This window comes from Tripterygium wilfordii, chromosome 15 (genome assembly GCF_013401445.1).
Source record: "Tripterygium wilfordii isolate XIE 37 chromosome 15, ASM1340144v1, whole genome shotgun sequence".
In the NCBI taxonomy this organism is placed as follows: Eukaryota; Viridiplantae; Streptophyta; class Magnoliopsida; order Celastrales; family Celastraceae; genus Tripterygium; species Tripterygium wilfordii.
Window position 1 is genome coordinate 5,967,462 of NC_052246.1, and position 23,303 is coordinate 5,990,764.

Consider the following 23,303-nt stretch of genomic DNA (forward strand, 5'->3'; position numbering starts at 1 on the left):
AACTAAATAGACTTTATGAAATAAAACTTTTAAGAGTATCATTGTTTGAACAAAACTTTTTAATGAGGGACTTATCCTTAATTTTTCCTATTTTATTTGGGGTTGTTTAATAATTTTATTAGGTTAAAAAATGTTGTTTTAATCTTTTCCTGTCAATCAATGATGGCCAAAAGATGGAAGGACTTGTGATAATACAAAATCAAAACACTAGGATCTAATTCTTACAAATTCAAAATGAACGGATGCAGGTAGAAATCATCTCAAGTACATGGGTCTCTATGACATTTAACCAAAAAAATACATTTATAATTCTACATGAAGAGCGAGAGGGAGCACCAACTGCTAGAGAGAAGGAGAAGAAGAGGAGGGAATGGCGAGCGAAGAAGAGAGTGCTGTGAAGGAGCCGTTGGATCTGATAAGACTGAGTCTCGACGAACGCATTTACGTCAAGCTACGCTCCGACCGTGAGCTTCGTGGGAAACTCCATGTACATCTCTGCCTTTTAGCTTTAATTTTAAATCCGTGTGGTCTACTCTGCTATATGTGCTGCTGCTTCGTGTGATGTAGATTTTGGGATTTTCTTCTAGGATTCTATGTCTTTCTAGTTTGGGTGTTCCAGTTTTGGGGAAACTCGCATAGTTAAGTGTAAATAAAGTTAGGGTTTATGAAACAGTCCGACCTGGTATCGCCTGCTGGTGAATTTGGATGGAAAGAAATAACAGATGCTTCGATGTGAAAGAGATTGAGTAAAGCTAGCTAATAGACATTGGCTTTCTACTTCGAAGTTTCTACTTTGGAGATGATGTAATTTTTTTTTTTTGAAATCTTTATTCCTGAACTCCTGATGTAACTTAAACCATGTTGCCTAAGTCTTTGTTGCTTGACCTCTTTTCTGTACTTTATTTTCTTTGTACTCTTTTTTTGTTGGTACAATCGTTGTTCCCCTTATAAAATCTTTTGTCTTTCCAGCAAAAAGAAAAAAAGAAAAGAAGAGAGAGAGAGAGAGAGAGAGAGAGGGAGTGGAGGCTATACTCTATAGTTACTTCATTCTATAGCTAAAAGTGCGTTCTTAGTTTTCTTCCTTATTTCTGTCAGCCAAGTGAGAGTAATTTGGGCTTAAAATTCTCTGGCAAGATGGTTTTTAGTCTTATTAGTTTCTTGCATTAATGCGCATGTTGCATCATGGTGGTTGGTGAATATTGATACAGGAGAGAAGCTTGAGAGGGCTCTCAAAATCAGACTCTTCTTTCTTTGTTTTTTATTTTAAAAATTTTATACTGTGATTTGCAAGTTAAAATTTGTGGATTTCCCGCAGTTTCTGTAATTTATCTTTCTAGCATTCTTGTGAATACTTTTATACTGAAGCAACGGACATCTCTTGTAATCACTTCTCCATTGGATGCTTCCATAGTGACTGGTTTGCACTCACTTGTTGGGAATGTACTTTGAGGGCTACAGTTTGTATAAACATCTTCTAGTTTGGATTTCCCTGTACTGCCGTGCCGGCAGAGGTTCAGTCTTCAGATCACATCATCCCCATAGAAAATGAAAGGAAAAGAAAACGAACAAGTTTATGATTATCAAGGCTATGTGCTGTACTCACATCATCCCCATAAAAAAAGAAAAGAACAAGAACAAGAAGAAGTTTATGATTATCAAGGCATGCTCTTGCAGTGCATAGCCTTTTATGCAGAATGTATGTCCTTCGTTCTGAAGGTTTTAAAATTTCTCTGACTTTTTTTGAGTCTCCACCACAGTCTGGACGCTGGAGCCTCATCTTCATTCTGCATTTAAGGTGTCCTCTTGTGTATAACATGGTTTTGTTCTTTTAGACCTGTCTTAGAGTGATGTGGTTGATGTTCATTTTTCATAGTCGGTATATGTAGTGTGGCTACACAGCAATCATGTGGTGGATTGAGATGTTGAGAAACGTTTGGATGAAAAAATTTAGCCAACAACTAGTATCTTCTCAGTTTAACATGTGAGCTTATTTACAGTGCCAGTAACCTTCTGTATTTCTTTGTTTTAGTATCTCATAATTTTGTTGGCACTGGTTTTTTAGGCTTATGATCAGCATTTAAATATGATTCTTGGGGATGTTGAAGAAATTGTCACTACAGTTGAAATCGACGATGAAACTTATGAAGAGATTGTCCGGGTATGTTTCAGTTTCATGTTGCTTTGTTTTCTTTAATTATTGCATTATGCATTATGCTTTGGATGACTTATAAAACCTGAATTATTTTCTGAATCAAGAACTTCTAGAATTTACCAAATGAATAGGCTATATCGGAAGTCAATTTATAGGTAATGTGACGTCCTAGCTCCTCTTTGGAATTGTCACTGGACTGCTCTTTCACAAAATAACTGGGCTGTATTGTTTATTTTATAGCTGCAAACTTCTTTCCTGCAGGAACTATTGAATTTTCTGCTGGTGAAAAATATTTGTGATCTCCTGCTTGATTACTTTTTATTTTCCCTTCATTTCAGACAACAAAGCGAACAGTTCCATTTCTCTTTGTCAGAGGAGATGGAGTTATATTGGTTTCTCCCCCCTTGAGGACAGCTTAACAGTTGTGTCTACTCTTTTTTAGCAATTGTGGACATAAAACCTAATGCACTTGATGAAGCTTAATGCATTGAGTTTACTCTTTTTTAGTTTTTTGCACTGCCGCATTGTTAGTTTAATGATGTGGAGACGACTGGCATCTGGAACTTGATGAAGATTATTTTTTGATCTTCAATTGTCTGCATTTATGAGTTATGATTTATTAGGCTCTTGTAAGTCTTGCACCAGTATATCTGCTATCATTTTGGGTAAAATGATTTGAGGCCGACTGACTGCTTCTGTAGGGTTATTGGTGTGTTTTTTGGGCTTTATAAGCTCTTCAAATGCTGACCGAACAGGGGCATAGTTATTGGAGGCAAGTAAGCAGAGGAGAATCAAGCAATGGATGTCCAAGTACTATATACATGCAATTGAGATTGTTTTCTTTGGCCCGAATGGACCTATAGCCTAAAGGATGCTGTCCATTTAGATGGTACAGGGATCATAATTTGTTGACAGGTCTGGAAATGCAATGTTTCCTCACCAAAAATGAAGGCCGCGCGCGTGATTAGCGGTTTACGAAAGATGTAAATATGCTTATCAAAAACATGACATTTAAAGGTTAAATACATTTCTCCTATTAGGCTTTTGGATTGCCGAGTCTTTGTATTGCGGCATGGCAAACAGAATGTAGTGTTGTATTCCATTAATTTTTATTCTTGTGCATCGGGTTCCATTTGCCTCATCTAATATCATGTGGAAACATCCAATTTAGAGTTTAGGATACTTCATAAGCTCGGTAAATCAGCCGCGCAAATTCAATGGTCATGGTTGAGTATGACTGGATTTAGGCCATTCCAAAATGATTGATCCGAAAGACATGTTTCATGATTGTGCCTGGGGCCATTTCTGTACGACACTAACGTGTTCCTAAATGCAAAACAATATGATTGCATCCCTCTTCAAAAATACCACTGGAAGAGTCTCCAGAGGATGTGCCCAGAAACTGCCTGCTCCTTCAAGGCCATCAAGCGACTGGATGAAGGTGTCCAGTAGAAACTGCTCAAGACAGTAACAAATGCCTTTGCCATAAGCAAAAATGACAAGCCTGTTACCATGAATTTCACAGAGCAAACAAGTGTGCCTGCACTTTGACAAGAGTCACACTCCCAACTCAAGAAACCAAAGAGAATTTGTACCTCAGATCTCCCAACTCAAGAAACCAAAGAGAATTCATACCTCAGATCTTTGCCTTATTTGGTTTTAAGTATAGGCATCAAATGCCCACAAAAGCAATAGGACACCTCAGATCAAAAATTGAGGGAACTTCTATTAACATGATCTTGTAATATGTCAGAAACGTGTTAAATACAACATACTTTACACCCACGAATAAAAATGACAGGCTCGTGAAAAAGAAGGCTCGGACGGATAGAAATATGGCTTTCCTTTAACTTGACTGCTCTTACAAGTTACAACTATAATACAACTGAATACATGCAGAAAGTTAAATAACCAAAACTCACAATTCACTAGAACTAACCAATCTTATCTACGCCTATGCCGCGAAAAACTTGGGGATCCAACAGCTTGAGTGCCTCTGTAATTTCTGCTAGGAGAATCCACTGACCCTCTGAAAGAAGCATAAGCAACTTTAGCTGATTCTGGTACAGAGTCTAATGGCATCGATTCCTCAAAGCATGCTGTATTGATACGAGTCCTCTCAAGCTCCGCTTCAAGCAACTCAGAGCTATACTGCTGTGCAAGAGCCTGAAACACACCACAGAAATTCAAAGCAGCATAAGAACGAAACACTGAAAACATACCAAAAAAGTTGATGAAGAAGCCAGTGGCACTAATGCTCTAACCTAAATTGGAGATAATAAATTGGGCAGTCAAAACTTTATCCTTGAAGAAATTTACTACCACCATTTCTGACCCTCTATATACGTCTGATATTTACCCAATTAGACCATCAAAAACTCCATTAAGTCTATATCATACTCGCATAAGCTTTGTTCTTGGTTACTGAATATCAACACCTAAACTATGCTACACACTGACAACAAAAATTGTCACAAAAAAAAAAAAAGAATAACGTGAATTTATTAAAATACCACATATACAAATATATATAACATCCAGAAAATGATCTTACAATAAGGTCATCAGGAGACACAGTCATCCCTTGCTGTCTTTCATCTGCAAGTGCATCTTCACTGCCACGAGTTGGTCGACGGTGGTGACCTAGATTCTCAACAGCTTCAGCAACACTCTCAGTGGCTTTTTCTAACAGTAGCCCTTGTAGAGACTTCAGAGACTCCCGTGCATCATCGGTAAAATATGGATTCAATATGGTCTCAAAATATTCAAGCTACAAAAGAAAATGCTAAATAAATCAACAATCTGATCCATAATGTCGTTGAGGGTACCATATAATCTCAATCAAGAATGGAGCTCATCTTTTATAATTCTTGTTACTGATAAAACTCAATGAGAAATTAGCAACCTAAGAATGTCAATTGTGAAGAGTCCACTGACTATCAAGGTCTACATAATAGTTGACATTACTTAGACATCAGCTAAGAGACTAACAAAAATTTCACTGATTAAATTAATATATTATAATTTACCTCAAGCATGAGTTGACAGAAGCCATTTGCGTCAAGTAATCTAAGATCCTTAGTTTTGTATTCATGAAAAAGGCTGAGAAAAGTATCAATGAGACCTTCTACAAGAATGCTAAGCGTTTTGTCCAAGAGAGGCTTAGCTCCAGCAAAAACCTGCAATGAGGAAATGACCTAATTTAACAAAAACAATATATGTTACGAATGTCAAGATTAAAAAAAAATAAGACCAACAAAAGAGTCCCTTTGCAAGTGACTAATTGCTTCTATCAAATCACTTTTAGCCACAATAAAGCACCAGCATCAGAACACATTTCAAATCTAACTTGGCAAGTGAAATTACAATAAATCTATTTGTATACATATAAGAATGTACTTATGTAAGTATGTATGTATTGAGAAAAGACAAAAATCTATATAATATCACCACGAGATACCTCTGCATGCACAGCAACTAAAGTGTGCAATAACTCCACAGCTGCATCTCGAACACCCTACAATACATTTGTATTCCATATTGCAGTTTATTAAAATGTCAGCTGCCAGAAAAGCCCAAAAAGAAGACAGAGTAAATACACAACTATGAATTAGCAATTGCTTACTTTGACTGTAGGTGCTGCTCCCCATTGAACACCCGAATCGAACAAATAGTTCATGGCAGCTGTTCTGATTAAATTTGCCTGAAGCCACAAGCATTATCTTATATAGTAGTCGAACAAAAGAAAAAGAATGAGCAGAGTGACAATACAAAGCTTTTCCTTTTTTTTCTAAAGAAGATTAACCCAAGTGGGAAATTCTAAGATACCATAAGGGTATGGTAATGAATGTGCATGCTTAGTTTTTCTAGGGTCATTTAAGTTTGTTTAGCGTGATTACTAAGCAATTCCCAGATCCTAGTGATTCTTAAATAACTGTTAAAATGTCCAAAGGTACTTGACAAGTTTACCAGCAAGTTCAAAGTTAATTAAAAATGACCGAGTATGGTATCATAACGTGAATGACCAAATGGTATGATGCTATGATAGCATAACCCCCAAAGAATCATCATCAAAGCCTCCCAAACAATTGGGATTGGCTACATGAATCTATAAATTAGTCAAAATCCGCATAAGCCATTTGTTCCTACTTAAAGCCACAGCCTATACTAACCCTATACAGTCTAAATCCTGTCTTAAGAGTCTCCACACTCTCCACACCAAGCCAAGTAATAAATATTAAATAATAAAATTCTTGTTACGCATTACAAAAACTAAGCTTCTTTTAATATGTTGACGAACTGTTTAATCAGAAAATATAAATGCAGCTTCCTATGTCGGTGTTAAGAACTTTAAGGCAAACAAACTGGATCTAAACACTGAATCTCCTATAAGCTACAGTTTTTGTTTTTTTTTTAAATCAGTGTAAGCTACAGTTAAATGTGGGAAACTTCCTTACAAACACTGGTTTTCTTGACCGTTAAAAATAATTTATAGTCACAGTGATCAGCAAAATGGACCATGGATTGCATACCTGATCAAAATACAACCTCTCAGACTATCACAGTTACAAATCACTGATGACCACTCTGGTAATTTTAAATGAAGCATGATTGCTTACCTTTGCAAATGTGTATTGTGCAAGGACCTTCTCTTCAAGCCCAGAGAAAGACAGAACTAAATCTTGCATATCACTATCTTCATCATCCTTTTCCCTAAAATATTAAAGATGAGAGAGCAAGTTCAGAATAGGAATCAGCAATGAGAATATAAATACAATCACACTTTTCAAGCACGAAAAGAAAGAACACAAGTTTGGCTGGCACATCATACCCTCAGTTGTGTATTGCATAACCTGTTGGAGCCCAACACAAGTCCCACATTGAAAACATAGAAAGATGAAGTGTGGTTTACAAGGCATGGGGAGGTACAACTCAATGGCTTAAGCTTTTGAGTAAGATGGGCTTTCCTCCATTACCAAGTAAACCCATGTGTTAGGCCCATGTAATGTGGAATCACCCCGGTCCAAATTCCCAACAAACCCAAAATTGAAAACTATATGATGAAACTTCTATTTGGGTCAGACTAAGTAGGCCCAACTGATTGTGGCCCAGTTGGGTCTGTTGTTTAATGGGGCCACATATTGCATGAGGTTTACATATCTGAAATAGCAAAGTGCCACAAGAAATAATAAAACAATTACACTGAAAATCCTTCCACGGGGACACCAATAATCTGGTCCGCTGAATATATATAGCAATAAACTAAATACGCACCTAGACTGCAGCCAGATGTTTTTGTACTTGTTGTACAACTCATAAGAAAGTTCTTCTTTGCAATAACCAATGTTACTTAAGACAATGAGTAACTGCTGATGTGAATCAACAATACTTCCGGGGAGATCCAACGAAAATTTGTCTTCTGTTTCATGAGAATATCCATTTTGTACATGTGAAATGTCTTTGCTTGATTTGTGCTGCGCAAGCTCGCCTCCAATATGCTCCAAATGACCTGATTTATGTCAGACAATGAATACATGATACATCAACTTAACATGTTTGAAGTTACATTTACCCATGACTAAATGACCTGTTTTTCATACCTGCAAAATCTAAGAGACAATTCAAAAACGCAAGCCTAATGGATTCCTGAATTTCTTGAAGTTGAGCAAACATATCCTCGGACTTTGTAACCTCTCCCCTTAAGGACTGAATCATCCTGGAAGGAACATAATATGAAAAAATTAATAAAGAAAAAATGTCAACAAGAATAACAATGTGACCATATTTCTTAAGAACTCCTTCATTTGCAATTTTTTCCCTTCATTTTCCTACTTTTCTCCCCCCATCAATTAGATTAGTTTGTCAAGAGCCATAATGAAAAATTTAAATGAACAGGTTCTCAGGTTAAAAAGTAATATAATTTGAAATGCATTAAAATTTGAATTACCATGGTTGTGCAGCCAGCTTTTAGATAATCTTTTGCTTCTGTATAATTATGGCATATTACAATGTCTTTCTAACTTTGGTGGTACTGTTCTTGGAGATGTTATGGTATAACTTGTCATGAATAACTTGCCATCCTAATGCTATCTGATAGGGGCTCATTATTGCACGAGCAGCACCTGAGTGACAGGTATGAGGTACCTCACCAAAATGTGGGCAATAACTTGCATCTACACCTTGCTTTTATCTACTTATGAACATTTTTCATAAGAAATTAACCTCCACATGGCTCTATGTTGCTATTAACAAAATACAGACACTATCTTAACTACTGTAACAAAAAATGGCTGAAATCTCAACCTAGCACTGCAATCATGTAAGAAGTCATAAAAATAACAGATCATAAGAAAGCTCCATGCTTGAGCATGTCTCGATATCAAGTAGAATGATGATGCTTTGAATTGACGTTCAAGGTACAGCTTACTTACAAATTGATCTGATCCATAGCTGAGGCCATAATTGATCGGAATGCTAGAGGCAAGTAAGAGATAGTGTATGGAGACTTATTCCTTTCAAGAATTGAAACTTGAACCCAAGTCTCAGCTTTTGAAATCTCTTCAGTTGATCCCCGCATCCAAGAGCAAAGCCTTAGGATGTAAATCTTTGTAATTTCTGCATTAAGTGCTCTGAGTGCCATGACTGACAGACAAAGTGATGAGACACTCGGCAAAAAAAGAGAGAGTAGAGAAGCCAACAAAGATGACACTTCCAGAAAGAGATTATATACCAGCAGTGGGTGGAGCTGATTCTTTCACTTCAAAAGCTTCACATGCTCTAGATATTTCCTTTATGGCATCACTCATGTATGATTGGAGAATATTTGATTCGTCAAGATCACGAAATGTGTTTTGAACCTGCACCAGCATGAACTCCTCTGAGCAAATTGGTAGGGTGAACAGCAAATGGAAAAGTACCATCCAGGCGTCCACCACAGATACACTTCAAACACTCCCCCTCACATGTGGACTTGACAACCCTGACGGCCAAACACGTGCGCAACAAACGAGACCCAACACTAGAGCAACAACACACACAAAGGCCCACACTTGGGGCAATAATAAATAGGAGTTTAAATTGCAGAAGCCAAGGTTTGAACCAAAGACCTCTCGGTCCTACATCTTGTTAATATTTATTACTTTACCATTCTACCCAATAAGTTAACTTGTTGGTTTGAGGCATTTCACACCTTTTATATATATTTTAGCAAATCTAATGACATTTCCTCTACGGGTATTTTAGGGCCTTCTCTAGGCACATTGTTCGATCAGTCCTACAGGATTTGGAATAGTAGTTTCCGAGTATAATATCATCATCATACAATCAGTCCATAACTCCATATAGAGGGACAAAATTTGCTGAAACATCTATATGGTAAATTTAGTAAATTCATTCATGAACCAATAGCAACAATGTATTAAAAAATGAATGAAAAATATCCATGAATTTCTAATGAAATGGAAATCGAATTTAAAAAAAAGGTTCAGACATATATTATGGTTCTTCTAATAAAGAAATAAACTTTGTGAGTGCATATTCACCTTGACTTCATATGCAGAAATAGTAGTCCGTATCATTCCAGCAACTTCATCAAGAGAATGACTTGAGTACTTTGCATCGCCAACTTTTTCCTGCTTTCATTAGAAGTGGCAACACTAGAGTCAGCGGAGACTTGAGAAGACTGAAAGAACAGATATCAAAGCTGAGATGTCCTATAAATAAATTATTTTCCCTGAAAGACATTAAAAAGGAGGTGCGATTTAAATGAACAGGAAAGACGGAAAATGTTTCTCCTTCGCAGCCTAGTAAGAAGTCCTCTGCTGTACGGATCAAAGCTGCAAATTTGTCCACCTGCCATGTCCTAGATTGGTTCTGTTTCTTTGAGCTGATTATTAAAAAAAAGTTTATTCACTCAATTTTTGTTAGTAGAACTGTTTGTATAGCCTAGAATTCTTCCAACTAATTTCATTTTTACCCCTCTTAATAATCTTAACACTGGTAATAATGGCATGACAAAATGGTAGTTATTTACCAAACAGCATAATGGACTATTGTGGCAATCTACAAAAGATTACAAGTAGTAAAATAATCACTAGCCAAAGGAGGCCATAATTTGGAAATGCACACTTTTATATTTTCAAGAAGCTTGTGTAAACCACTAGTAGGATAAATAAAATGAAACAGCTCAAGAAAACAACCATTCAAAGTGTAATTATGACCTTACAGATGTAAGTAAATACCGCAATAATAGAAGATGAGTTTCCTGAGGATGAATAGCAACAAGTAACGCTTGTCATCATCAATTCCTTGTTCCCTAAAATTTCAGGACGGTTGAAAAAATTCCTAAGAAAAACCAGTTGGAATATGCTGCATGATTTTTCCTTCATCATGCATTCCAATTTCATGATGGTCTCTCCCCTAACCCCATAGTACCCCTGGCTCCCCGCCCTTTTTTATGACTTCCATCCATGATATTTCAAGGGTCCTAATTTTAGCATCTCCTAATTTATTTTTTAACTTTCAGCACAAGAAACACTACCTATCAGGAAACATATAGAAGAAACCCACAATGAATAATTGATGTCCTTCACTGAGGCTTCCAATGAACACTGAATTGAAAGGTTTCTGATCCTCAGTGGATATTTCATTTTTTAGAACCTAGAACCTCTCCAAGGTTGCACCACATTGGAGCCAACACTATAGAGTAAACCTGAGGTACTAGGAGCGCCCACCAAACCATTAGTATCATTTTAAATCCAAGATGATCTTTGGACAAATCATTAAGTTATTTTACCTGCTTCTATTACTACATCCAACCAGAGTTTCCGATTCTACTTTTAGTGCTTACCCACATGCCACCAAAACTCCTAAAATTAACCAAGTGGAGTCGATAGCTGCAGCCTGCAGGCCTACCCGGAGCTTGCCCGTTGTCATTCTACTTTTAGTGCTTCCCCACAAGCCACCAAAACTCCTAAAATTAACCAAGTGGAGTCGATAGCTGCAGGCCATCAGACTGAATGAAGATTGAAGTCATTCCCAACTTCCAGTTGAGGTTGGTCCTAGATGTCAGTTGGCTTAAATTAATTATCCCACAATGCTAACCCATTTGAAAAAAAGAGGCAAATGAAATTTTTTTAATAGTTCTGCTACAAGTTTCAGTTATCAAAACCAGAGCTTCACACAGTTAGAATCCTAAATGCAGACCACATTTACAGTTCCAGCACTTGAATACACCAAGAGACCACCTGTAGTAGCCAAAAAGTATCCTAAGATAGAAACTGCTACTCATTTGTATATTTTCCTTCATCGTCCTCATTGGCATTTTGTGTGTTCTAATGCCCTCATATATTTTCACAATTAAAAACTTAAATATGCTTCTGATATCAGCTAATAACCTGATCTCATCATAATGCTGGTGAAACCACAATTCATATGTCAAAGGTGTGCTCATACATATTAAATTTTTTAAAAAAATGAATAAGATAGCAAGGAATACATTCAGCTGTTTCAACAGGATAGCACAACAGGTACAATATATTCAATCCCACCAATAAACTACTCTTTTAGCAGAAAGGCCGTATCAATACCTTTGCAAATTTCCCACTGAAAACAGAGAGAGTCACTTTCCAGAAGGCTGGAATGTGATGAATGAGTACAGCAGTTAACCTATGGATATACTTTCCTCTAAGAACATCAACCTCTTCACCAGTCAAGTCTACTTGCTCTGCATCTACTTGCAAATTTACATTCCTTAGAGAAAGTGAGTAGTTGATATCCGACTGACAGTAACAAAGAAGAAGAAAAAGGTTAGCTAATCAATAATATTGTCAAACTGCAACCCATGGGTTAGATAACAGATATACAAAATAAGGTTACAACTTTTAATTGCACTTACAGATTGATTTAAATTTTTCAGCATTTGCCTCCACCTGGCATCAGAGATGGCTCTTTCACGCATCTCATTATGTAGAGTTTCCATCTTTGCTTCATGGTCTAATGTGCACTTCTCGAGCAATCCTCGAATTCTTTGATTCTGTCAAAGAGAAACCTTGAGAGTGAGATTCAGCAAACTAATCTATTAATTGATAGGAAGAAACGAAATTTTTAATGCTTATATTTGCTATTGTTAAGCCAGTGCACAGTAATGGTTAGTGGAGTTGGAAAACAAGGATGACGTTCTAAATGAGGAAGAAACTATGAGGCAGTGACAGTACAAAACTTCGCCAAGTGTAGCCATGGGTTATCTTTTATCTCAACAGAAACAAACTAATAATAAAAATCATAAACAGAAAATATATGGATGAGCTAGCAGAATAATTCAAAATACAAAGTCAATCATTATTTCCCAACCTGAACATTTAAATAATGCCATACAGGATCGGACTCCGGTTCCAGCTCCAAAAACAGCCTTACAGTGTTTTCAAGCTAGGTGAGGCACAAAAATGTGTGTTAGTAGCCAAGAAGATAGAGAAATAACAAAGTAGTGTAATGTAAAGGTGATACAAGAATGAAGCAGCTAAATAGCACCATTGTAAATGTTAAGTTACTATTTCTTACTTTTATTGATTTTCTACCAGCTTAAGTGGCCATTTCATCTATCAGACAGCCACAAGGACCTATGTGAGTGATGCCAGCACGCAGCAAGTGGAAAGAGCAATGCAGCAAAATGATAGAATTATAATATTTTCATTCAAGAATGCTTAACCAAATCCGTAGCAAGATTACAGATATTGCCATCAAAAGTACTTCCATCAAACAAGTTATAAGTTAACATTGGGTGTGGCTCTTGACATATCTCCTTCACACTAATGACTTCCTACAACAAGGCAGCCTTGGCAACAGACCTTTTCTTCACAAAAATAAATAATAAAAAAAGCGGTTAATTAGAACCTGTTTTCATCTGCACATTGTAAGACAAGGAATACAAATAATAAGAAAATGACTCCCAGTAGTTAATTGCTAAGGTTCATTATGCTGACACACTTGCATCTTGAAGCTACATTACAGCCCCATTCATAGCCAAGCTACAATACAATAAATCATGTCGCAACAAGACAACAACTGTCATATACCATGCATAATTTATCCACTTGAGAAAATTTTATGCCAATTGTATATTGTTGATTTTGATGGTAATGCTACTCTTGATCCTGAAATTACGGTCAATGATTGAGGTAGTGCTGCTATTCTTCCAAGAGATTATTCAAAATAAGTACCAACATAATTCCCCTATTTCCACAAAAACGATCTATAACTTCAATACCCATTTCAGCCAACTGCTACCTTAACCAGGTGTTGTAAACTTGTAATAGAAAAATAAAAGTCACATCGCTCTTTTTCTTGCAACGCACACAGGCAAACAAAATATATAATCCAAGATAAGGAATGGTCAATGTCAGTCAAAGGTTTCTAGAATCTTGATCTACAAAAGAAGATGACCTCCGGAACATAAAGCACATATAGGCTGTAAATATCACATCAAGGATCATGTTCTCATGATGACTATCAATGCCCTCTCTCCTCATTCTCCACTCTCAACATCAAGAAAATTTCAAAGCATAGTTACAGATTTGTCATGACTCATGATCAAAGGTTTTTCATTGAGTTTTCCAAAAATTTTCAAGGGTTTGGGATTAGAATGTCATCATCCTTCTCAATGTTGGGTCATTTGCCGCATATATTTATCTTCAACTCAGACATGAAAAAAAGAAGTGTCTTTCAAGATTACATATGATACGTATGCACGGATGATACAAACATTGTATCACCAATTTTTATCTCCCTCCTGATACACATGAACGGTACACAAAGTATCAAATACCCGATGAATATCGTACAAAAGGTATCATGTGTTGTATGATACTGAAAACTACGTGGTATATGCCCAAACCATGTTCAACAGTTTCTTCTCGTCTTTACCTTCGGTTTTTGCTACCCCTACTCTAGATCCAATTGTCTCGTTTCATATTTTATCCTTCTTTGTGTTGTCATACATTCAATACAACATTCTCATTTCTATTACACCCTATTCTTTGGGCATGTAGTCTCATAAGGTACATAACCTCTCGTACACAAGGCTCTCACAGTGGGCGGGGTCGGGGACAGGCAAGATGTATGCAATCTTCCCCCGCATAATATGTGGAGGTTGTAGTCTCATAATAGCCTCAAATTCAGCATCGTGAATCATTGCAAGATGTAAAGCGTCATAAAAGTTTTTTTTTTTCCCTTTAACCTCAAGGGTGTCAAGAAAGGTTGGCTAGCCATTGTCAAAAATGGTTGGCTAGAAACATGGAGTACCCAAATCCAATCCGGGAGAATGGTGGCTTGAGTATGTAAAACATAGCTACACTATTCTTTTGGTGGCTACACAATTCCTATGACGACTAGCACTATTCCTTTGATGGCTCCTCCATTTTCTATAAATAGAGCAAGCCAAACATCATTTTGGTATCCCAAGAAAAGCTTGAAAGATAAGCTTGTGTAATAGAGAGAGAATTTTGTGGGAAAAATTCTCTTAGGTATAATTGGGAATTTTTGGGTGAGAAAATTATTGAGAGTGTGGTTGTAACAATTTTCCATATAGTGAATTTTCTTATGTTGTCTTTGACAACAACCGTGGGTTTTCTCCAGTCTATGGAGTTTTCCACGTAAATTCTTGTGTGGTGATTGTCCATTTATATTTCTCTATTGTTCTTTGATATTTCTGCAAATGAGGATCTTAGGAAGGAGAATTTGGAATATTACTTTGAAGTTCTAGATTTTCTCAACAAGTATCAAAGCAAGGTTCCTTGAAGCAGAAATGTCCGAAGTTAAAATCGAGTTCGAGAAATTTGACGAGAGAATCAATTTTGGCTTGTGGAAAGTACAAGTCAAAGATGTGTTAATTCAGTTCCGATTACACAAGGTGTTGAAGGGGAAACCAGTCCAATTTCTAGTACTATTTATGGTAAATCCTGCACAAGCGTCATTGAGCGATGAAGATTGAGAAGATCCTGATATGAGAGCAACAAGTATAATTTGGCTATGTGTGGCCAAAAATATTCTTGCAAATATGCATGGACTATCTATGCCCAAGGAACTCTAGGAGTAACTCGAAGAATTGTATTAGTAAAAAGGCATCTCAAGTCGCATGTACCTGAAGGAGCAATTTCATACATTGCACATGAGTGACGGTACTACAATCACAGATCATTTGAGTGTTCCCAATGGGATCGATTCAAAACTAGAGGATATTGGAATCAAGATAGATGATGAAGATATAACATTAAGGCTTATCTGGTCTCCTCCATCTTCTTATGAGCACATGAAACCTATTTTGATTCATGGGAAGGAGAAATAGTTTTTTCAAAAGTTATCGACAAGTTTTTTCTTGAAGGAAAAAGGTTGAGTGGTAGAAATAATGTTTTGCATGAGAACTTAGCATTGGTTGCAGAAAGCTGGAAGAAGAAGAATTCCGTGAAGAAAAAGAGTGTGCTAGTGTGGACAATCTGAGCACCTTAAAATAAAGTGTCCGAAAGGTGAAGCTGGTTCAGCAAGTAGCTCCAAGTCAAAACCGATGGTGATGCTATCAATGTCTCTTTTGGGAGACTATGGTGGTGCTCTTTGAAAGGCATGTACATTCCCATGGCATGCCACTAGTCTCCGAAGTTACCATGAAAGATGATGTATTATTGCTAGCAAGTCCACAAGTTTGCAAACGGGCATTGGTTTGGCATTGATGCAAGGTGTACGGTGGAGTTGTATGTTGATGACTGATGAACTCTTGAAAAAACCAAAAGTGGGAGTTGTACCATAACTTTTCAGCAAGTTTTCCAATATGAGCCGAAAGTGAAATTCTTAGAATGGTCAATTCTAAGTGTGTGTACTCTTTATGGTGGAGTATGAATTAACTGTTGGGGAAGACAGTGTTGATAGTGAAAGCTATGGACCTTTTTTTTAATCAAGGTGGAGATTGTTGATCAAAAAAGAGTTGCTGCATTGATCAAGTGTCAGAACATGATTGAAATCAGTCTTCAAGCGGGAGATTGTCAAGAAAGGTTGACTAGCTATTGTAAAAAATGGATGGCTAGAAATATGGAGTACTCAAATCCAATTTGGCTTTGAGAATGGTGGCTTGAGTATGTAAAACATGGCTACAGTGCTACACTATTCCTTTGGCTGCTACACTATTCCCATTCCGACTTGCACTATTCCTTTGACGGCTCCTCCATTTTCTATAAATCGAGCAAGCCAAACATTATTTTGGTATCCCCAGAAAATTCTATGGGAAAAAATCTCTTGGGTATAATTGGGGTTTTTTTGGGTGAGGGAAAAAATTATGGAAAGTGTGGTTGTAAGTTGTAACAATTTTCCACCTAGAGAATTTCCCATGCTTGTCTTTGACCGTGGTTTTTACCCGATCTCTGGATTTCGCCATGTAAATTCTTGTGTTGTTATTCTCCATTTCTATTGCTCTATTGTTTCTTGATATTTATGCACTCCTCCTTGTAATCCATCCAGTTTTAATCCCACCTAGGTTTTTTATCAATAAGCAGCTTGTTCTATGTCTATATTTTATCCCATTTTCCAGTAAAAGTCTGTCTAGCTACTTCCAATCTATCAACATTTTGAATACTCCTTTTCATAGTATAAGATTTATCTAACCATGGCGAAATAAGGAAACAAGCACAAAATCTTCTATGCATTGTTGAGCAAATAATTTGCATGACAAAATAAATAATCATGTTATGAAAAATCTTACAGTCGTCAGGTCTATTTGGGGATCTTCCATAGACTTGTAAAGTGTGCCCTTGAACTCATGCATCACCTTTTCGACCTCCTCAAGGACTCGTTTAAGTATATTCACCTGCAAGTGAAAATTATAAGTAGTTATTTGAATGCGAAAGTGATTCAGACAAATGAAGCAATGGATTAGTCAAACGTTGATGTTCTTCAGGTGCCATCCTGTTAAGAGCAGATACTAAAACAATACTAGCTACCTGTTAAAAAGCTTGACGTAAGATTTTTTAATATGTATATTAGTGCATGATGAGCAAGTGAAAAATGAGCCCATCACACAAAAGGGCCGTGTAAAAGAAGTGTGTAAGTGCAGGAGTGTATTATGAGTTTGTGCACACAAAGAAAAATGAGCCCAAGGGGCACATCAAACACAAGGGCTGTATACAAGAAAAGCCTCAACTTGCAAGACAAAATACTAATCGAAGGAAAACCAAGAAAGAAAAAGGGCATTCTATTCAGCTACAAGTACAATAACAAAAACTGTGAGACAATAAATCAAACAAGACACTTCCAGTTCCAAAAATTCAGCTATTTCCCCGAAACCAGATGCTCTGAAAAAAGGAGCTAACAGGCAAACCATTCCATTTCACATATCTCAAGTATTCCAACATAACAATTACAGAAAACAAGCAATTCAACTACAGATGAAACCATGAAGGCCTTCCCTAATTCACTTCAGAATTAAAGAAAACGAAGGAAGTCCAAATAAAATATCCCAGGAGGTACCAAATAGATTGCAGGGAAGAGGAGCCTTCAGGCTCACGCAACACCTTAAAAAACCTTTTCACATCAAATATTTTCCCACTTAAGGCCCCAAAACAGTTGACCATCAGCAGGCTCCCAATTTAACTGAAGGAAACCAGATAGAAATATGTAAACTACTACCAATCCCAGCCTTGAACTACTACTTCAAGCCATTACATCAACCACCATAAACAATGAAGCTAGCATTTTTACAAACAAATCCCATCCCGTCGGAGTAACTTTCCATGCATCCATATCTATGAGGCATTCTAACAACAAAAAAGCAGTAACCATCCCTCTCCACCTCATACTTGACCTCTCCAATGGCTATTTCTTACTACCAAAACCTACGGAGTTGCTTGCCCAAAAAAACACTCATTATTCTCAACATTATCTGCAGTACCCTACCTACAACATAAAATATCAAATTCTACCCTGTGAAGATATAAATATTTTCATAACTAGAAAATGACCTGAGCCAACAATATATGTGCTCTCTTGAGTCTGATTGCGGAAGTAAACTTGAGAAAGCGTGGGAAGACCAGAAGAGGCAAATATAGTAATCTATAGCAGGCAGGGCCTGAGAGAGGTTATGGAATGCAGTCGGCAGAGATGCAAAAAGGTACATGATAGGAGAATCATTAGAAAATACCAATGCATATAGTGATGGAAGTCACAGTCAATCATGAGAAAATGTATTATGCACAGATGAAAAATGAGATAAGCCAGCATAAATTGAGGGTAAAAGTCTCGAACATAGAACCACATACAAATTTAAAGCAAAAACCTAATCCAGAAGCTCTAATATATAATACAAAAATCACATTTTTTTTGTTGATAAAACACAAGTTACACAACTATAATAACAAACTATTCAGGATGCCAGTATATGGAATATCTACAAATATTCCACTAAAATTTCAGTGAGACACTTTCCAATCCACAGATGTCAGGAAAAATTATAAGATAAATGTTCTGCAGATGTGAATAAAAAAGGATAGCCAAAACGTGCTCCAAGATTGGACTGCAAGTTTTCTGCATCAAGCAAAATATGAGATAGAATTGACTGGCATACATGAGAGGGCAGAGCAATTGACTTCGCCTTCTTGTATTCTCTAACTGCCAAGTCATATTCACCTTTACTGATACTCCCACGAATTGTACTAGGCAAGTTAAAGAGTGTTCTGAACCGCTGAAGCATTCCTTGAACGGACCTAATCTTCTCAGCTTGTGCCTAAAACAAATCATTCAAGAAATGGATCAATCTATGAGACTAATGTTTCATCAAAAGGTTTGAACTTGCAAGTAGTCCATACTTTAAACATTACCACCAACCTGTCTCTCAAAGAGAGGCTCAAAAGCACGATTAGCCAGTGAACTTACTCCTTGCATTAAATTAAACAAGTGGGAAGTCCCCGAACCCTCGGGGTCTTCTTCAATACGTTTTAATTTTGACTCGATATCTGCACAAGAATCAATTTTATAGGCACCCACTTATTGCCAATTAGAATTTTGTGCAACCAAAAACTTTTGAGGATAAGAAGCTGCATTGACTAGAAATTGTCATCCCATTCGTAAAACTTATATAGTTATATCTAAAGCAAGAAATGCATGTAATAATATATTATTGCATACCATCAATTGTAGTTTTGCAAGAGACAAAGCAGTCAAAATTGTCTTTAACCAATTGTTTCCTCTGTTGAGTTCGTCCTTTGAGATCAGTTTTCAAAGCAAGAGCACCACCTTCCAAATCTGCTGCACTTGTATCTTGGTGTATCCGGGACAAAAAAAGTTTTGCATCAAACTTTTCAGAGAAATACATCAACTTCACTGCAAAAGTTAGCATAAAAAAACGATGTCAGCATAATGATATCTGCATAACACATAGCATCCAGAGAACAGCTATCGCCACCCCAAGTAAAAAAATTCGAATCTCGATGAATGATATCATCATCCAGGAAAGGAAAGACAACTGCAAATAGTTTCTGCATCTATAAACCTATAGGAGAGATGAAAGATGCATGAAGACTATGGATGACAATGGATTTGCAAATATGAATCTTTACCCTCTCAAAATCTAATTTCATCTTACAGTAAGGCAAGGTCACAGGCGAACATGTTGCAGGGGTGCAACCAAGAGGTCATAGGTTCAATTCATGGAAATCGTCTCTTCACATATTAGGGGTACGGTCTGCATATCATCCAAAAAATGAAAGACAGCTGCAAATAGTTTCTGCATCTATAAACCAATAGGAGAAATGAAAGATGCATGAAGACTATGGATGACAATGGATTTGCAAATATGAATCTTTACCCTCTCAAAATCTAATTTTATCTTACAGTAAGGCAAGATCACAGGTGAACATGTTGCTGGAGTGCAACCAAGAGGTCATAGGTTCTATTCATGGAAATAGTCTCTCCACATATTAGGGGTAAGGTCTGCATACATATTGCATGTCGCTAACCCCGCTCACTGCGGGAGCCTTGCACACGGATGTTTTTTACCTTATCCTTTTAAGTTAAGGAAAGGTCAAAACTTCACGCATATCTAGTTCTATATCTACTTTTTTGTTAATATTCAACCAGAATGTTTGATAAACACACTTTTTTGCTCAAAAAATTCCATTAGTCATTTAAAGGAAACAAAGTTTCTGTGCGATCAAAATCGTAACTGAAACCCGTGAGAAGTAAAGAAAGGAAATACATTTTTAAAATTTCCTACTAGAAAGAATTGTAAATCAACTGTATAATAAAATAGCATAAACTGATCAAGTCTACAATCTAAAGTTCTCAATATCAGAAACTTCTGAGTTTTCAGTATGAAAACACCAATCCATACCTCCATAGTCCATACCAAACAAAAAAGTAACAATCACAACATTAGTTACAACAACAGTGATAACAGTAATTTGCTAAAATGTATATAAATGAATCCTAGAAAAGTAATTATCATGCATTAGAACTTCAACATAGGGGAAAGTAGACTATATTGTCACTTCTTGTGCCTTACCTCACTTAACCACTAGAATCTAAACACGATATTCACTATTGGAGTAGGTGGATACGAAGCTAGTATTTGATGAATTTACTTAAATTACTCCAATTAACGGGGTAAGACTTACCAGATTTTTGTAAGCGATGACATGCTCCAGGCATCACTTTTGTCGGCCTAACATCAATTTGGTTGCAAACACTTCCTTGTCTATGTGACGTCTTTTAAGGCAATATTTGTACATATGGTGAAATAAGCAAACTTGTCATCACTTGTTGTTAAAGTTTCAATGAAATAATTCAGCTTTACATGAAAAAATTGCATGAGTGTATCCTGTAACTTTCTGAAGTTACTATTCCAAAGCCATATCAATATCTCTCAATATTTACATTTCTTAGAGGTAGCAACACCAAAACTTAAACAAGCTATCACCTTTTACACACACAAGATTAAACACAGAGAGAAAAACCATACCATCAGCTAAGCATTTAACATCATGACAAAAATGTAAACTAATAGACAAGAATTTTTCAAATATATTAAAAAGATTCACTAATTAAAAAATTCACATCATGGGATTGCAGTGATTAAATCCAAGCAATGATCAAGTTACAAAAAAAATCAAAACTATTAGAAAAAGTGATTAACATTTAAATTTCCAAAACAATATAAAGTTCCATAATAAGCAGAAAACATTTCAAGAGAATTGAGGAAAAAAAATACCTCGAAGATCATCATCCAAATAATCTTTATCAGATTTTAATGGGGAACTTTCTGATGACTCAGTTATCAACCTTAATGATCTGTTATCTATTATCCTGTTGATAAAATAAGCTCATGTTAACAAAAACGTTACCATACAGTTCAATCGGTGGTAAGGGAAAAAAAATATATCCCAGCAACAACAGTAGAATGAAATTGAACTTCTTGACAGCATATAAAAACTAGGATGCGGAGCCTTAAAGTTTGAATTGGCAGGAATTGACAAAGTGAACATCAATGCATTTCAAATCACTTAGAATCATCAACCAGTGGAGTACATATATAGAGACACAAACATTTAATGAGCAAGAGACTAGAGACACTACAAGCTCATAAGCCTGGAACAAGTATGAAAGTGGAAAACTTTACCCTAATCCTAGAGGATCAATGCATTCCATGCCACGAGGTAAAGATTGAAGATTGTTAAGTCCCTTTCTAACCACTACCGATGGCTTTTTCTCAAACTTTTGAGCCACAGGTGCAGTTCTCGTCTCTCGCATTCCCCGAACCCTACGAGCAAGCTGTCAGAGGAATTCAAATTACATATAATTAGCCAATGATCCAAGCAAACCCACCTCCCCCACACCAAAAAAATAAGAAAAGAAAAAAGAGACTGAGGTGGGGAGAGAGGCAAAAATTCACTATTTTCTTATACGAAATATTTGAGATTTATGAGGGAAGAAAAAAAAAAACCCTCACACAAAGAAAATAAACAAAACCAGCTTTTGTACATGGAATCTGGACACAACAATCAGTAGATATATATTGTGGCTATCAAATGGAGTCACTTCGAGCAAATGTCTAAAGTTGTTAAAAATCAGAAGGCTAAGTTCCAAATTTTTTCTGGGATCCAATCAATCATCCTGCAGTTCAATACAACTAACTTATAATGTATGCATCCACTAACAATCCAGTTAAGGACTTGATGACTTATGCCAATCAAATGAATTATCGAAGTCTATTTCCTCAGACGAATGCAAGTAATCAGCTCAATTAATTGCACAAGAACAACACGAAGAGATGGAAATGGTCACTTGTACACCTATTTATATATCTTATATGAAACAATCAATTGCAGAACTCTCACATACCTCAGCCTCATCTACTCTCTTCCAGCAATCAGGCTCCTCCCCATCCCACCCTCTATCTTCCTCCCTCGCTCCCTTGCTTCCTCCTCTGCCCTTAGCTGCCGCAGCAGCACCTCGATCCTTGCCATCGTCCTCGTCCCCACTGGAAATGCTCAGCATTTCAACCTCTGAATCCTCATCCTCCTCCACCGGCCTCCGGTTCTTTTGTTTCTGCTGTTGCTGCATCGCTCCGCTCCCCGCTCTCTTCTGCGGGGGTGGCCTTGCCTTCTGCTGCGGAGGCTGCACGAAATTAACCACTTTACGGGGATCCCCAGAGGATGAAGGCGGTGGCGGCCTCTGGTAGCTGAGATCGCGCTGCGACTGCTCCTTCAGGGCCATCTGGAGGAGCTCATCCTCTTCTAAATCGTCGCTATCAGTTGACATTTTCGTGAATTAGGAGCTTTGGCGGGGATGCGTTGGGCTTTGAGGTGTGATCGCTTAATTAGTTAGATCTGGAAAATTATGCTTGTTTAGTTAATGGTTGTGGGGTTTGTTCGTGTGTTATTGATCTGTTGCAGTCTTGCAGAGAGTGCGGGCGGAAGAGGATCACGACTAGCATGTTTTCATTCAGACACTAAAGATGGTATGAGCGTAGTTGACAGAAGACACGTGGCGATAAAGACTGGTTCTCTTGGTTGGAATTTTATTTACTTCGCCGAATTTTCAAACAAAGAGGGTCCATTTTCAAATCCGTATTTTTTTCCAAGGGGAGCCGCTATACACAAAGTTTTTGGTTTTTGAAATCCAA

General features: G+C 37.0%; 2 protein-coding genes across 4 annotated transcripts; one reads left to right on the forward strand and one right to left on the reverse strand.

Moving 5' to 3' along the window:
• The first annotated feature begins 308 nt into the window (after nt 1–308).
• On the forward strand, nt 309–3,284 carry LOC120016281 (sm-like protein LSM3B). Of its 2 annotated transcripts, none has more exons than XM_038868971.1 (3): nt 309–487; nt 2,063–2,158; nt 2,908–3,284. In XM_038868971.1, the coding sequence occupies exons 1-3, from the start codon at nt 371–373 to the stop codon at nt 3,013–3,015; spliced, it is 321 nt and encodes a 106-aa protein (XP_038724899.1). In that variant the 5' UTR covers nt 309–370; the 3' UTR covers nt 3,016–3,284. The 2 variants fall into 2 exon arrangements, with proteins under 2 accessions (XP_038724899.1, XP_038724900.1); XM_038868972.1 differs by having other exon boundaries at nt 312–487; nt 2,491–3,284.
• Nucleotides 3,285–3,856: 572 nt separating this feature from the next.
• On the reverse strand, nt 3,857–23,091 carry LOC120016523 (exocyst complex component SEC5A-like). Of its 2 annotated transcripts, none has more exons than XM_038869338.1 (21): nt 22,520–23,091; nt 21,798–21,949; nt 21,390–21,484; nt 19,310–19,504; nt 19,010–19,137; nt 18,750–18,908; nt 16,893–16,997; nt 12,503–12,577; nt 12,048–12,185; nt 11,740–11,931; nt 9,694–9,783; nt 8,883–9,009; nt 8,584–8,794; nt 7,753–7,868; nt 7,427–7,661; nt 6,772–6,865; nt 5,778–5,855; nt 5,613–5,669; nt 5,182–5,331; nt 4,707–4,922; nt 3,857–4,318 (listed from the first exon to the last, which is right to left on the reverse strand). In XM_038869338.1, exons 1-21 carry the CDS (start codon nt 22,937–22,939, stop codon nt 4,097–4,099), a joined length of 3,255 nt encoding a protein of 1,084 aa, XP_038725266.1. In that variant the 5' UTR covers nt 22,940–23,091; the 3' UTR covers nt 3,857–4,096. The 2 variants fall into 2 exon arrangements, with proteins under 2 accessions (XP_038725266.1, XP_038725264.1); XM_038869336.1 differs by having other exon boundaries at nt 9,694–9,786.
• Nucleotides 23,092–23,303: the final 212 nt, after the last annotated feature.

Excerpts from the sequence above, each read along its gene's own strand:
- LOC120016281 (XM_038868971.1), top strand. The coding sequence starts at position 371 with ATGGCGAGCGAAGAAGAGAGTGCTGTGAAGGAGCCGTTGGATCTGATA. Across the intron at positions 488-2,062 it reads AGCTTCGTGGGAAACTCCAT|GCTTATGATCAGCATTTAAA; the intron begins GTACATCTCTGC and ends CTGGTTTTTTAG. Across the intron at positions 2,159-2,907 it reads CTTATGAAGAGATTGTCCGG|GGGCATAGTTATTGGAGGCA; the intron begins GTATGTTTCAGT and ends CTGACCGAACAG.
- LOC120016523 (XM_038869336.1), bottom strand. The coding sequence starts at position 22,939 with ATGTCAACTGATAGCGACGATTTAGAAGAGGATGAGCTCCTCCAGATG. Across the intron at positions 7,869-8,583 it reads GCTATGGATCAGATCAATTT|GATGATTCAGTCCTTAAGGG; the intron begins GTAAGTAAGCTG and ends TGTTCCTTCCAG. Across the intron at positions 5,856-6,771 it reads CACAATACACATTTGCAAAG|GCAAATTTAATCAGAACAGC; the intron begins GTAAGCAATCAT and ends TTGTGGCTTCAG.